A 15,569-nucleotide genomic window follows, 5' to 3' on the forward strand; every position below is an offset into this window, starting at 1 on the left:
CTCAGCCTCTAGAGCGTAGGCTCAGTAGTTGTGATACACGGGCTTAGTTGCTCCACGGCATGTGGGATCCTCCTGGACCAGGGCTCGAACCCGTGTCCCCTGCACTGGCAGGCGGATTCTTAACCACTGCGTCACCAGGGAAGTCCTGCAATATTTTAAATAACTGATAATATCAAGTGTTGATGAGAATGTGGGGAAATTAAGCAATCATACACTGTGATTGTGTACACCGATACACTTTGGAGGGTTCAGACTATGAAAACCAAAAGTGTGCATGACTGTTGACACAGAAAGTCCGCTTCTAATTATCTATCCTAGACAAATACTTGCACATTTGCGTAAGGAGTCATTTTCTGGATGTTCATAGCAGCATTGTTTGACTAGTGAAATACTGGAAACAATTGAAATACCCATCAATAGACAGGATGTCTAAAAAAAATGTATATTTATATGTTGGAATACATGTGGAAAATAAAGAGAATGGACTCATTCTCTAAGTTTCAACATAAACAGATATGAAAAATGTATTATTGAATGAAACAAAGAAATTCAGTGTTATTACAATATGACACATTAATGTAAAAATATACTTATGAAATACTGCTATAAATTTTTTTAAATTGTGTAATATTTTAAAAAACAAGAAGACTATTGTATTGGCCACTCAGCTTAATTCTCTGATTTTCTATGGGTACACGTATTTGTATATGAAGACATAAAAGAAACCAGAAGCTCACCAACCAAACAGAGTAGTAGTTTTCTCCAGGGAGTGAAGAGAGTCCAGCATTGGGGATGATTCTCAAGGGGACTTTACCTAAATCTTTCTATCTTTTTTTTTTTTTTTTTGCGGTACGCGGGCCTCTCACTGTTGTGGCCTCTCCCGTTGTGGAACACAGGCTCCGGACGCACAGGCTCAGCGACCACGGCTCACGGGCCCAGCCGCTCCGCGGCATGTGGGATCTTCCCGGACCGGGGCACGAACCCGTGTCCCCTGTATCGGCAGGCGGACTCTCAACCACTGTGCCACCAGGGAAGCCCAACAATCTATCTTTGAAAAGAAGAATGCATTCATGTATTACTCATATGATCAAAACGTGAAGTAAAATAGGTCTGCTGCTATTCATGGTGATAGGCACATTTTCATAGCTCTGGTTCAAGCCAGTTCAGTTGAGGAGACATTGCTGGATCTCTATTTTAACCAGAAAGCATCCTTCATGTGGCAGCTGTTAACTAAGGTCTGAGCTCGACTCAGAACTGTGTCAATGGTAGATACCCCGGTCTCTATCCCTTAGTTCCTGACTCTACTTCGATAATAGTTAGCAAGCAAGTATACAGTGTTTACCATGTGCCAGGAAGTGATCTCAGGGCTTTTGTGATACATCCTTCTAGAATGTTTAATGTTTTTACAAAAATGGGTTCATTCATTCATAATGTTTTAGTACTTGCTTTTTGCGCACAACCATAGTTTGTGAACATCTGTCCACATTATTAAGCATTCTTACAAAGCATCGCAGCTACATCATGTGGCTGTATGGTAATTCCAACCCTTTGTCTAATGCCAAAGTTGTTTCTAGTATTTTACTTTTATGACTAACCTTTCTTAAATCATCCTTAAAGATTAGTCTTAACATTTACCTAAAGTTATTTCCTTACAACAGAGCGTTCTAGTACACACATACAAAGACAAAAATAGGTTGTGTATATGAGAGAGAGAGGGAGTAGGGAGGAGAGAGGAGGGGGAGACAGAGGGAGGGAGGATAAAGAGAGGAGGATGGAAGGTAAGATTTTTGGGGTTTTTTGTTTAACATCTTTATTGGAGTATAATTGCTTTACAGTGTTGTGTTAGTTTCTGCTGTATAACAAAGTGAATCAGCTATATGCATACGTATATCCCCATATCGCCTCCCTCTTGCACCTCCCTCCCAACGTCCCTATCCCACCCCTCTAGATGGTCACAAAGCACCGAGCTGATCTCCCTGTGCCGTGCAGCTGGGAAGGTAAGATTTGAACCTGCAGTGGCAAAAGCAGGTAGACACAGGTCAGGCATGTACTACACACATGTCCTCTGCCCTTGTCAGTATGCTGGCGGTTTGGCTGGTGAGGGAGCTACTGAGATGAGATGCTTAGATTCAAAATGTGGTGATAAAGTGACATGTGGAAAGACAGCAAAAGATGCGCTAAGATTCTAGAGCCCTCGCACCTTTGGGTAGGCACAAACTTTTTTTTTAAAATTTTTTTTTATACAGCAGGTTCTTATTAGATTATATCTATTTTATACATATTAGTCTATACATGTCAATCCCAATCTCCCAGTTCATCCCACCACCACCCCCGCCCCCACTTTCCCCCCTTGGTGTCCATACATTTGTTCTCTACATCTGTGTCTCTGTTTCTGCCTTGCAAACCAGTTCATCTGTACCATTTTTCTAGATTCCACATATATGTGTTAATATACAATATTTGTTTTTCTCTTTCTGAGTTACTTCACTCTGTATGACAGTCTCTAGGTGCATCTACATCTCTACAAATGACCCAGTTTTGTGCCTTTTTATGGCTGAGTAATATTCCATTGTATATATGTACCACAACTTCTTTATCCATTCATCTGTCGATGGGCACTTAGATTGCTTCCATGACCTGGCTATTGTAAATAGTGCTGCAATGATCATTGGAGTGCATGTTTCTTTTTGAATTATGGTTTTCTCTGGGTATATGCCCAGTAGTGGGATTGCTGGGTCATATAGTAATTCTATTTTTAGTTTTTTAAGGAACCCCCATACTGTTCTCCATAGTGGCTGTATCAATTTACATTCCCACCAACAGTGCAAGAGGGTTCCCTTTTCTCCACACCCTCTCTAGCATTTGTTGTTTGTAGATTTTCTGATGATGCCCATTCTAATCGGTGTGAGGTGATACCTCATTGCAGTTTTGATTTGCATTTCTCTAATAATTAGTGATGGTGAGCAGCTTTTCATGTGCCTCTTGGCCATCTGTATGTCTTCTTTGGAGAAATGGCTATTTAGGTCTTCTGCCCATTTTTTTTTTTTTTTTTTTTTTTGTGGTATGCGGGCCTCTCACTGTTGTGGCTTCTCCCGTTGCAGAGCACAGGCTCGAGACGTGCAGGCTCAGCGGCCATGGCTCACGGGCCTAGCCGCTCCGCGGCATGTGGGACCTTCCCGTACCGGGGCGCGAACCCATGTCCCCTACATCAGCAGGCGGACTCTCAACCACTGCGCCACCAGGGAAGCCCTGTTGGAAGATTTTTAATCACAGTTTCAATTTCATTACTTGTGATTGGTCTGTTCATGTTTTCTGTTCCTTCCTGGTTCAGTCTTGGAAGGTTATATCTTTCTAAGCATTTGTCCATTTCTTCCAGGTTTTCCATTTTATTGGCATAGAGTTGCTTGTAGTAGTCTGTCATGATGCTTTGTATTTCTGCAGTGTCCATTGTAACTTTTCTTTTTTCTTTTCTAATTTTATTGATTTGAGTCCTCTCCCTCTTTTTCTTGATGAGTCTGACTAAAGGTTTATCAATTTGGTTTACCTTCTCAAAGAACCACCTTCTAGTTTTGTTGATCTTTTTATTGTTTTCTTTGTTTCTATTTTATTTATTTCTGCTCTAATCTTTATGATTTCTTTCCTTCTACTAACTTTGGGTTTTGTTTGTTCTTCTTTCTCTAGTTCCTTTAGGTGTAAGGTTAGATTGTCTATTTGAAGTGTTTCTTGTTTCTTGAGGTAGGATTATATTGCTCTAAACTTCCCGCTTAGAACTGCTTTTGCTGCATACCTTAGGTTTTGGATTATTGTGTTTTCGTTGTCTTTTGTCTCTAGTTATTTTTTGATTTCCTCTTTGATTTCTTCAGTGATCTTTTGGTTATTTAGTAACGTATTGTTTAGCCTCCATGTGTTTGTGTTTTTTATGTTTTTTTCCCTGTAATTTATTTCTAATCTCATAGCGTTGTGGTCAGAAAAGATGCTTGATATGATTTCAATTTTCTTAAATTTATCAAGGCTTGATTTGTGACCCAAGATGTGATCTGTCCTGGAGTATGTTCCATGTGAACTTGAGAAGAAAGTGTAATGTGCGGTTTCTGCATGGACTGTCCTAAAAATATCAATTAAATCTGTCTGGTCTGTTGTGTCACTTAAAGCTTGTGTTTCCTTATTAATTTTCTGTCTGGATGATCTGTGCATTGGTGTAAGTGAGGTGTTAAAGTCCCCCATTATTATTGTGTTACTGTCGACTTCCTCTTTTATAGCTGTTATGTATTTGCCTTATGTATTGAGGTGCTCCTATGTTGGGTGTATATATATTTATAATCGTTACATCTTCTTCTTGGGTTGGTCCCTTGATCATTATGTAGTGTCCTTCCTTGTCCCTTAGAAAATTCTTATTTTAAAGTCTATTTTATCTGATATGAGTATTGCTACTCCAGCTTTCTTTTGACTTCCACTTGCATGAAATATCTTTTTCTATCCCGTCACTTTCAGTCTGTATGTGTCCCTAGGTCTGAAGTGGGTCCCTTGTATACAGCATATAGATGGGTCTTGTTTTTGTATCCATCCAATGAGCCTGTGTCTTTTGGTTGGAGCATTTAATCCATTCACATTTAAGGTAATTATCGATATGTATGTTCCTATGACCATTTTCTTAATTGTTTTGGGTTTGTTTTTATAGGTTCTTTTCTTCTCTTGTGTTTCCCACTTACAGAAGTTCCTTTAGCATTTGTTGTAGCACTGGTGCTGAATTCTCTTAGCTTTTGGTTGTCTGTAAAGCTTTTGATTTCTCCCTCGAATCTGAATGAGATCCTTGCTGTGTAGAGTAATCTTGGTTGTAGTTTTTTCCCTTTCATCACTTTAAATATATCGTGCCACTCCTTTCTGGCTTGTAGAGTTTCTGCTGAGAAATCAGCTGTTAAACTTATGGGAGTTCCCTTTTATGTTATTTGTCGTTTTTCCCTTGTTACTTTTAATACTTTTTCTTTGTCTTTAAATTTTGTCAGTTTGATCACTGTGTGTCTTGGCATGTTTCTCCTTGGGTGAGCCTTAGGAAAGTCCTGGAAGAGACTATGTATGGGCCATTTTGTATGAAAGTGTCATTCTTCTAACAAGAAGGGCGACTAACCAAGAAAACAGTAGTGTAAGAAAAAGCAACTTAATCCCCCCTGAACCATTTTCATTAAGAGACATAAAACTTTAAGCGTACTAGCTTTCTTAAAAGTATTTTAGGGCTTCCCTGGTGGCACAGTGGTTGAGAATCTGCCTGCTAATGCAGAGGACATGGGTTCGAGCCCTGGTTTGGAAAGATCCCACATGCCACGGAGCAACTAGGCCCGTGAGCCATGGCCGCTGAGCCTGCGCGTCCGGAGCTTGTGCTCCGCAACAAGAGAGGCCACGATAGTGAGAGGCCCGCGCACCGCGATAAAGAGTGGCCCCCGCTTGCCACAACTAGAGAAAGCCCTCACACTGAAACGAAGACCCAACACAGCAAAAATAAATAAATAAATTACTAAAACTCCTACCCCCAACATCTAAAAAAAAAAGTATTTTATTAGAAAATATTTCAAATGTATAGAAAAGTATGGAGAATAAGGTAATTAATACCCATGTATATAAGCTTTAAGAAATCTTAAGATTTTTCTATACTTGCATTATATCTTTTTGAAAAGGAAGTAAAGCATTGAAGACACAGTTGAAGCCCATTGTATCCTTTCCTTATCCTTTCACACCCTCCCTCCCTAGAGGCAACCACTCTCCAGAATTGGTAGTTGTTTTCTTTAGCCATATTTATTACTTTTTTTTCAATCTGTGCATCTATAAACAACATATTGCTTTGTTTTTGTAAATTTAAAAACTTTATGTAACTGGTATTAAGCCGTTGGTATTAATCTGCAACTTCATTTGTTCATTCAATGTTGTGTTTTTGAAGTGCATATGTTTATATATGTAACTTCAGTCTGTTCCTTTCCATGACAGTGTAGCATTCCATTGTACAAATATACCACAGTGTATTTTTCCATTTTCCTCTTGATCACCATTTGGGATCCCAATATCTTGCTGTTACAAACATGCTTCAGTGAATATTCTTGTACATGTATGAGAGTTTCTCTAGGGTATATGATTGGGTGGAATTGCTGGGTGCTAGGGCACACACATCACCAGTTTTATTAGGTAGCACCACCCTGTTTCCAAAGGGGGTTGTACCAATTCACACTCTCACCATCTGTATCTATGTTTCCCTGTTGCTCCATATCCTTGCTAACTCTTGGCATTTCACACTTCAAAATTTTCCCCAGTTTGATGTGTGCAATATGCTTTGTTAATGTTGCTTTCATTGGCTTCTCCCTGATGAATTTTGAGAAGTATCTTTTCACATGTGTCTTACCATTTGGGTTTCTTCTTCTTGCATTAGCTTTTTAAGTTTATACACAATATTTACTCTGTGAAAGACCATGAATAACAAAATATATATTTCTGTTCCATATTATTATAACCGGTGTTTGGAACTAGAAGGAAAAATATGAGAAAGGAGGAATGAAATCACTGGGGAATATATACATATGTATGAAAAATATATACATGAAAGTGGAGAAAGAGGGAGAGAAGAGTGACTCTAAGGACCGGAGAGAAAGATGGGGAAAATGGAAGGGAAATGCAATCAGTGTTAGTTGAATGCTGTGTGAATGTTGCTAGTTTTGAAGTGAGGCACACTGCCCTAGAGCTTGGCTTTGAAGTCAGACTACCTGGGTTCAAATCTACCATTTCCTAGCTGGGGACCTGGAGCATGTTATTTCTCATGGCCTTGGTTCCCTCATCTATAAAACTGGCATAATAAGAGTATCTCCCTATTAAATGGATTACACGTACGTTAGTATAGAGAGTCAGCGTTCAGATCACGTTAGCCATTCTTAACACGGCTCTTAGCAGTTTCACAGCTCTAATGGTAGAATCATAGCTCCTTAGAACTGAAGAGAGCTACTCAAGCAAACGAGTAGCCAAGCCTGGGCTCTGCCACCTAGCATTTAGAGCTGCGCTGTTCAGTATGGTAGCCACACTCCAGCTGTGGCTGTTGAACACTTGAAGTGTGGCCTGATTGAATGGAGATGTGTTGTGAGTGTGAAATACACATGGGATTTTGAAGCTTTAGCATAAAAAAAAGAATGCAAATTATCTCAATAATTAAAAAATTCAATTACACGATAATATTTTGGATATATTGAGTTAAGTAAGTAAAATATATTACTGAAGTTAGTTTACTTGTTTTTTATACCATTTTTAGTGTGGTTACTAGAAAATTTTCAGTTACTTGGTTCACATTATATTTCCATTGGGCAGCACTGATTTAGAGGCTCTGAGGCAGAACTGATATGCTACCCATAGTGGGTATCAATCTGTCCCATGTAGCATTCCTTCCTACAAACGTACTAAAGTGTTGATAAGAACATCATGCAGACAGCCAGGTGAAAATTCAAACCCAGAAACAGAGGGAACTTATGGCCAGATGTTCTTCATCTCAGGTGACTGATTTGACTTCGTGACACGGAAGTCCCTTAAATGTGGACAGGGAATCTGAAGGGACACCCTGATACAGCCATCTCTACTGGTAGGGAATGAGGCTTGAATCCAGGTCTTCGTGAAATCTGGGTGATGTTTGTGACGTGTCAAAGAAACAGCCTAGGATTAAGTAACAAATATGCATTTGAGTTATGAGAGAGAATAAAAGGTCTGTCTTCTGATATGCAGGTATAAGCACAATATGGTAAAATAGACATATTTATGACCCGGGTAAAGGCCTGACAAAAAGATGGGTAATTTTAGAAGGGTTGAATAGCTGAATGTTGGAAGAAGAAATACTAGGACCTGAGGGATAAATACTGTTTGTTTCTAAACCAGAAAGGTAGGCTTTGTAACAATCATCTGGTGCTCCCTTGGAACTAAGACTTAGGAGAGGAAAGCTAAAATTTGTTTTTTGGTAGGGAAAATTTTGTTTTAAAATTCACAATATTTTCTGCTCTCAATTACATCTGGGTTTCCTCCTCCTTGGCATTCTCTAGCATCTGAGTCTCTCTTAATCTTCAAAAGATACCTGTTTGTGCAATCTCTAGGTGATGGTTCTTTGCATTCTTTTTTTTTTTTTTTTTGTGGTATGCGGGCCTCTCACTGTTGTGGCCTCTCCCGTTGCGGAGCACAGGCTCCGGACGCGCAGGCCCAGCGGCCATGGCTCACGGGCCCAGCCGCTCCGCGGCATGTGGGATCTTCCCGGACTAGGGCACGAACCCGTGTCCCCTGCATCGGCAGGCGGGCTCTCAACCACTGCGCCACCAGGGAAGCCCTGCATTCTTAAATCTATATGTTTGACTTCCCCCTACTTTCCTGGGCAAAGACTATGCCTCTCACTTCCTTGAAGACCTGAGTCATAGATTTAGAAGTAAATATGACATTAGAGGGGATTTGGAAATAAGAACTGCTAATATTTTTCTAGTGCTTTGCAATTTACAAAGCACCTTCAAATTCACTTGATTCTCCCAATCACCTCATAAGGTGGGTAGAGAAGTATTATTATTATGTTGTTGTTAGCCTCATTTTACGGAGTAGTGGCTTTTGGTAGCTGGGCCAGTAGGTGCTGAAATCAGAATCAAATCTGGGTCTTCTGACCATGAATCCCACTGTCCTTCCCAGACCTCATTCATTTCACTCCAGAGCATTTAGCCCAGGACATCCTGCTACTGGGGAGTGAGATGTCTGCTGCCTTGGCGTCTTAGCACCACCAAACTGATTTTGTTTGGTTCTTACTGATGTAAGGGGCTTGAACCTTTTCAGGTAAGCTGCCTGGATGAAGTTAGTAGAATTAGGATTCAACTAATTTTAAGCTTGATAAACTAAGCAACAATTTACCGGTGGCTCTCAATCTTAATAGCCTATTACAATAACCGTGGGTCCTGGGGAGTTTTTTAAAAATACCTGTGCCTGGTCCCACCTCCAACTAATGAAATCAGAATGAGGGGAGAAGAGACATTCTCTCTCTCTTTGTTTTAGGGATTATTATGTTCTTGTTTTCTATCACTAGTATGGTTGATGGTATTTCTTCTTCAGTTAAAGAGAAAAAACAGTGTAAGTTCTATGATTAAATTAAATTTCTAGCACACATTTATCCATGAAAGTCTCCTGCTGCCTTTTTGTCTTTTCTGAACACGGTTCCTGTTTTTTAGCTGTCAGCTGGCCTTGGCCTCACAGAGATTGGTCAGCCTCTGCTTACACTTGACTCACTTTCTCGGCCCTTGTCTCAGAGCCACCTCCTTTGCACTTCCCCTCCTCTGCCTTACTTTCCAGTTTCTTTGAGCTTCCTTCCTTGTTGTCCTAAGGCTGAAACAGGCTCCTCTCATTACATCTGCAAAGATATCATAGATATTTTCTCCTCCTCTCCTTTTGCAGTCCTTTTATAAAACTTTCCATCTCTGACCAGAAGACTGATCAAAATCCAGATTCCAAAAAAAGGAAGCTCATATTGGGTGTTGTAGTGGTTCAGTTGTAGCTTGGTGGACGTGTACGCATGGAGAACTGTGCAGGTGTCATGGGCGGAGGGCATACTCTACTTTCCGGGAATGTGTTCCTGTGGAGCTTCTGCTCCGTGATTGTGATGTGGCTCCCGGGGAGCTGAGCACGGGCACCTCCCTGAGTATGACCGGGCTCTGGCTCTTGTGTCAGCCTGTATGCCCACCCCATAGTATGAGCGAGCCGTGAGCAGCCTACATAGGCTTCATGTTGTGTCTGTCCAAAAGCTCCATGGAACCTGGCTTCTTCCTACCAAAGTATTTTGCTAGTTCCAGAGAAATAATTGGGATTCTTGGATAAAACGGATTTCTGCTAATCCCTTTAGCCCAGATCAAATCTCATTAGAACTCAACTTCACTGGCCTCTAATATACACTTGTTGGAAGGCTGCTCATCGCTAACAGTTTTCCAAGAAGGATGTTGTGTGCCCTGTGAGATAAATACGCTTAATGACTAAAAATAAAATAATGTATATGATTCTATATTTTATATTCAGGAATATAACATTCAGGAACACGAACACACACACACACACACACACACACACACACACACACACACACACATGCATACACACCCCTGAAAAGTTCTTCATTCTTCAGAACCTACATTTCTATAGTTCTGGAGAATCTCAGCTTTCTTACAACTGTATCTCCTACCCAGTGAGACACTGTTATTTCTCATCTGGTCTTGGCCTGATTCTTGTGACATCCTCAGCTCCTGACCTTGCTCCTTCTACTGCATTCAATGTCTTCTCCTTGTTTGGTGGCTAGAAAGCACATGACTAACAGAAAGGAAAAAACAAAACAAAATGTGTTGGTTGTACCCGGCAAACGAGAGCACAAGATATAGCATCAGACTTCACATCAGCAGAATTGCATTATGCTTCTAACCTGTGCTGTTTGGTTCCAGGAGCTCGTGTGAATGCCAAGGACAACATGTGGCTGACCCCGCTGCACCGGGCTGTTGCCTCCAGAAGTGAAGTGAGTGATTATCTTATTTAATCTAGCAACTCCAGTTCCTAGAAAGAGAAAAATGCTTTCTGCTGAATTAGGGATCTTCACTGGTGAGCAAGAGGCTTTTACTTCTAATGCAAGAGGGTTACCAAATTGAACAGCTGTTTGTTTAAGCACCTCCTGTGTGCCAGGCATGGTGCTAGGGGCTGACTGGGGTGGTCCAAGATGGACGGTGTGATCCTTGACTTCAGTGAGTTCTCAGTCTGAAGGGGGTGCAAACAGGTAAGCAGATCTGTACAGTATCATAACTGAATTGGAGGAGGAAGCAAATAACTGTCTTCTTGAATAGATGAAGTCTTCCAAGAAGACATGTCAATTGAGCTAGTCCTTAGAGGATGATAGGGACTTACCAGGCCAGGAAAAGGAGAGAGGGCTGAGGCAGGAGGAGAAACATGCTGTAGGACAAGGGTCATGGAAGTGATTGAATGGTGGGTTCAGTTGGATGTAGCTGGAACACAGGGTGTAGTAGAAGATAAGTCTGATAGTAGAGGCTGGGTCCAACAGCAGAGGGCTGGGTGTCCTCTGAGCAGCGGGGAGTGTTGACAGCAGAGATAAGTTGTGAACCTGACAGGATTTGGAACTTGTGAGGGTGAGATGGAAAAGAAGCCATTGGGTGAATGGTAACACCATTACCATTGGTAACCCAATGGAAGGCAGAGGCAAAGGAGCAAGGGTTGGGGAAGTTAATCATTTCTGTTTGAACATGCTGAGTTTGGCAAACATGTCACTGGAATGTAAGCACCATGATGGCAGGGATTTTGTTTTGTTTCCTGATGTAACCCAAGCCTGGTACATTGTAGGTGTTCAAGAAAGAATTTATTTTGAATGCTGGAAATTTGGGTGAGGATGGCAAATATGTCTTTTAATTGGAACATTTTGTCCATTTACATTTAAAATAATTATTGATAGGTATGTACTTAATGCCATTTCATTAATTGTTTTCTGGTTGTTTTTGTAGTTCTTTTTTGTTTTTTTTCTTCTTTTGCTGTCTTTCATTGTGATTTGATGACTTTGTTGAGTGTTATGTTTAGATTCTTTTCTATTTTTCTATGTGTATCTGTTGTAGGTTTTTGGCTTGTGGTTACCATATATGTATATGTTGATGATCTCTTAATTTCAAACATATTCTAACAACTCGGAATTTTTACTCCCCCTGCTATATTTAATGTTTTTGATATCATATTTTACATCTTTTTGTTTTGTGTATCCCTTAACTACTTATTGTGGATATAGATGATTTTGCTACTTTTGTCTTTTAGCCTTTCTACTAGCTTTATAAGTGGTTGATCTACTACCTTTAGTTTATGTTTGCCTTTACCAATGAGATTTTTCCTTTCATAATTTTCATATTTCTACTTGTGGCCTTTTCTTTTCCACTAAGAGAAGTCCTGTGAACATTTCTTGTAAAGCTAGATTAGTGGTGCTGAATTCTTTTAGCTTTTGCTTCTCTGTAAAACTCTTTGTCTGTCCTTCAAATCTGAATGATAACCTTGCCAGGTAGAGTATTCTCAGTTGTACATTTTTTCCTTTCATTGCTTTGAATATAAAGTGCTACTCCCTTCTGGCCTGCCAAGTTTCTGCTGAAAGTCAGCTGATTATCATATCCCTTGTACATAACTAGCTGCTTTTCTCTTGCTGCTTTTATTTTTTATTATTATTTAAAATTTTTTAATATATTTTTAGAAATTTATTTTATTGAAGTATAGTTGATTTACAATGTTATGCTACTTTTTGCTGTATAGCAAAGTGATTCAGTTATACATATATGTATATATATATACGTTCTTTTTCATATTCTTTTCCATTATGGTTTATCACAGGATATTGAATATAGTTCCCTGTGCTATACAGTAGGACCTTGTTGTTTATCCATTCTCTATATAATAGTTTGCATTTGCTAATCCCAAATTCCCAATCCATCCCTCCCCACCCACTCCCCCCCCCCTCCCCCAACAAGCTATTGCTGTTTTTTTTGTTTTTTTTTTTTTTTTGCGGTACGCAGGCCTCTCACTGTTGTGGCCTCTCCTGTTGCGGAGCACAGGCTCCGGACGCGCAGGCTCAGCGGCCATGGCTCACAGGCCCAGCCACTCCGCGGCATGTGGGATCTTCCCAGATCGGGGCACGAACCCGTGTCCCCTGCATCGGCAGGCGGACTCTCAACCACTGCGCCACCAGGGAAGCCCGCTATTGCTGTTTTTAAGATTCTCTTTTTTTCTTTAATTTTTGTCATTTTAATTACATTGTGTCTTGGTGTGGACCTCTTTGGGTTTGCTTTGTTTGGGATTCTCTGGGATTCCTGGACCTGCATATCTGTTTCCTTCCCCAGGTTAAGGGAGTTTTTAGCTATTACTTCTCTGCCCCTTTCTCTTTCTCTTCTCCTTCTGGGACTCCTATATTGGAAATGTTAGTACACTTGCTGTTGTCCCAGAGGTCTCTTAAACTATCCTCATATTTTAAAATTCTTTTTTTCTCTTTTCTGTTCAGCTTGGGTGATTTCCACTACTCTGTCTTCCAGATTCCTCTGTGTCATCTAACCTACTGTTGATTCCTTCTAGTATATTTTTCATTTCAGTTATTGTATTCTTCAGCTTTGTTTGGTTCTTCTTTATATCTTCTAACTCTTTGTTAAAATGCTCGCTGTGTCCATCCATCCTTCTCCTGAGTTCATTGGGCATCTTTATGATCATTACCTTGACCTATTTATTGGATTGATTGCTTATCTCTACTTCATTTAGTTCTCTTTCTGAGGTTTTGTCTTGTTTCTTCATTTGGAACATACTCCTCTATCTCCTCATTTTGCCTAATTCTCTGTGTTTATTTCTATGTGGTAGGTAGGTCAGTTACATTTCCTGATCTTAGAGAAGTGGCCTTATGTAGGAGATGCCCTATGGGGTCCAACAGCATGCTTCCCTCTGGTCACCAGAGCTATATGCTCTAGGGGTGCCCCCATCTGGGCTGTGGGCCCCCCTCTGTTGGAGCGGGTCCAATTATTGTGGGTTTGCTGGGAGGCGGGGCTGGCTCCCACTCGGTAGGCTGTGAGGTTCTGCCTCATGGAGTAGCTATGGGCCCACTGGGTAGGGTATGGGCCCACTGGGTAGAGGATGGGTAGTTTCCCCAAGCAGTTAGCTGTGCAGCCTTGGGGGTGTCGGGCTGGTGCTGATGGGCAGGTAAGTCCCCCAGCACTAATAGGCTATCAGGAGGATTCCAAAATGGCACTTGGCCAGTGCTGACATCATTGTAGAATGAACTCCCCCAAATGGCTGCCACCAGTGTCTTTATCCTCAGATGGAGTCCCAGTTGCCTTCTGCCTCTCTGAGAGGCTCTCCAAGAATAGCAAGTAGGTCTGACCCAGGCTCCTTTTGAACTACTGCCTCTGCACTGGGACTTGGAGTATGTGAGATTTTCTACATGCCCTTTAGGAGCAGTCTGGTTCCTAAGCTCTCTGGCTCTCCTGAACACAAGCCCCACTGGTTTCCAAAGCAGAACTTCTGGGAGCCCATCTTCCTGATGCAGGATCCTGGGCTGGGGAGCCCAATGTGTGGCTTGGACCCCTTGCTCCTTGGGGAGGACCTCTGCCATTGTGATATTCTTCCCACTTCCGGTTTGCTGACCCAGGTGTATGGGTCCTGAGTATACTGCATCTTAGCCCCTCCCATCCATCTCATTGTAGTTCCTTCTTTATATCTAGTTGTGGGAAATCTTTTCTGCTGTCTTCAGATCATTCTCATAAATAGTTGCTCCTTCTTTATATCTAGTTGTGGGAAATCTTTTCTGCTGTCTTCAGGTCATTCTCATAGATAGTTGCTCTGTAAGTAGTTGCAATTTTGTTGTGCCTTTGGGAGAAGGTGAGTTCAGGGTCTTCCCACTCTGCCATCTTGGCTACATCCCATCCTTCCTTTTGTGAATTCTATCCTATAGCCATTACTTTATGCCTCCCCTAAAAAATAGCTGGGGAAAGGGAAGCTTGCTTGAGAGGGGAAGAACAGAGAAGGTTTGGGCTGGTCTTTTGGAGTTTTGCTACTAACACTTGCCAAAGAAGATACGTGTGTTCAGTAAGAGAGCTGGCACATCTGTCTATTGCTTAGACGGGGCAAACAGTGATATTCCTTACACAAATATGTTTTAAAAGCCATTTCTTCATTGAAAGGCTTATAAACTCTATGTTGTCTTCAAAACCCCTGTGCTTCTAAAATGTGGGTAATTGATCTCTCTCAGGGCTTCAATGTTCCGGGTTCAATCAGGGAAGCAGAACCACAATGAGAAATATAGATAAGACATTTACTATAGGAACTAGAGCTTACACAATTGTGTGAGCTGCTGAAGAAGTTTATGTAAGGCTATCCCCTTGGTTTCTGTGTGGTCCTAAAGTCACTGTAGGCCAGCAGGGTCTGCAGTTGAAAAGAAAAGCTAAACATGAAATGGGGGAAAACAGGGATAAACTGGAACCCCTGTCTGTCTCTCACTGCCTCTGCATCGTGGATGTGAGTGCCTTGTAGAAGACGCTGTGTGCTTCACCTCTGAGCTTACATGCACCTGGCCCAGGAATGGGAGAAACTGAAGAAGATATGGCAGGATCTGAAGACGCATCAACCTGGTACTGCCCTTTGCCAACACAGTGATGCAGCTGGTCAGTGACACCGTACACAAGCTGCCTCAAACCTGGCACCCAACATGCCAGTCAGTCTGTGGTTTCACGTATGCCTTCCAAAACTCATGCAGATTTCTCCAGCACCAACCCTAAATGGAACAGTACAGCGGAGGGAACTCTGCAAAACGTCGCTCAGCTTGGCTAACTTAGCACAATATAAAACTACCATTGAAATTGTTTTTCTGTTTTAATTAAAAAGATCTTCTAGGCAGTAAGTTCTTTGCAATGAGTGGCATGCCTATTGCTTGTCATTGTATGTTTAGCATCTAGCCTGCACAGGAAACAATTGTTTTTTGAGTGATTCCTTAAAGACTGGGTTTTCCACTTAAGCTGTGTTCACCTGGTTCTCTGTAA

The 15,569-nt window shown here is 41.3% G+C and overlaps 1 protein-coding gene across 4 annotated transcripts in view; it reads left to right on the forward strand.

Annotated features, from left to right (window-relative positions):
* The window catches only part of ANKRD44 (ankyrin repeat domain 44), a 320,445-nt gene that overhangs the window by 166,513 nt on the left and 138,363 nt on the right, over window positions 1-15,569 (forward strand). For all 4 annotated transcript variants that reach the window (XM_027125234.1, XM_027125206.1, XM_027125223.1 and 1 more), the window contains exon 4: window positions 10,464-10,534. In XM_027125234.1, the coding sequence (XP_026981035.1) occupies window positions 10,464-10,534 (71 nt within the window). The remainder of the gene's footprint in view (window positions 1-10,463; window positions 10,535-15,569) is intronic.

Source organism: Aethalodelphis obliquidens, unplaced genomic scaffold, assembly GCF_003676395.1.
Source record: "Aethalodelphis obliquidens isolate GAN/ISIS:26980383/991018 unplaced genomic scaffold, ASM367639v1 scaffold2, whole genome shotgun sequence".
Taxonomy (NCBI): domain Eukaryota; kingdom Metazoa; phylum Chordata; class Mammalia; order Artiodactyla; family Delphinidae; genus Aethalodelphis; species Aethalodelphis obliquidens.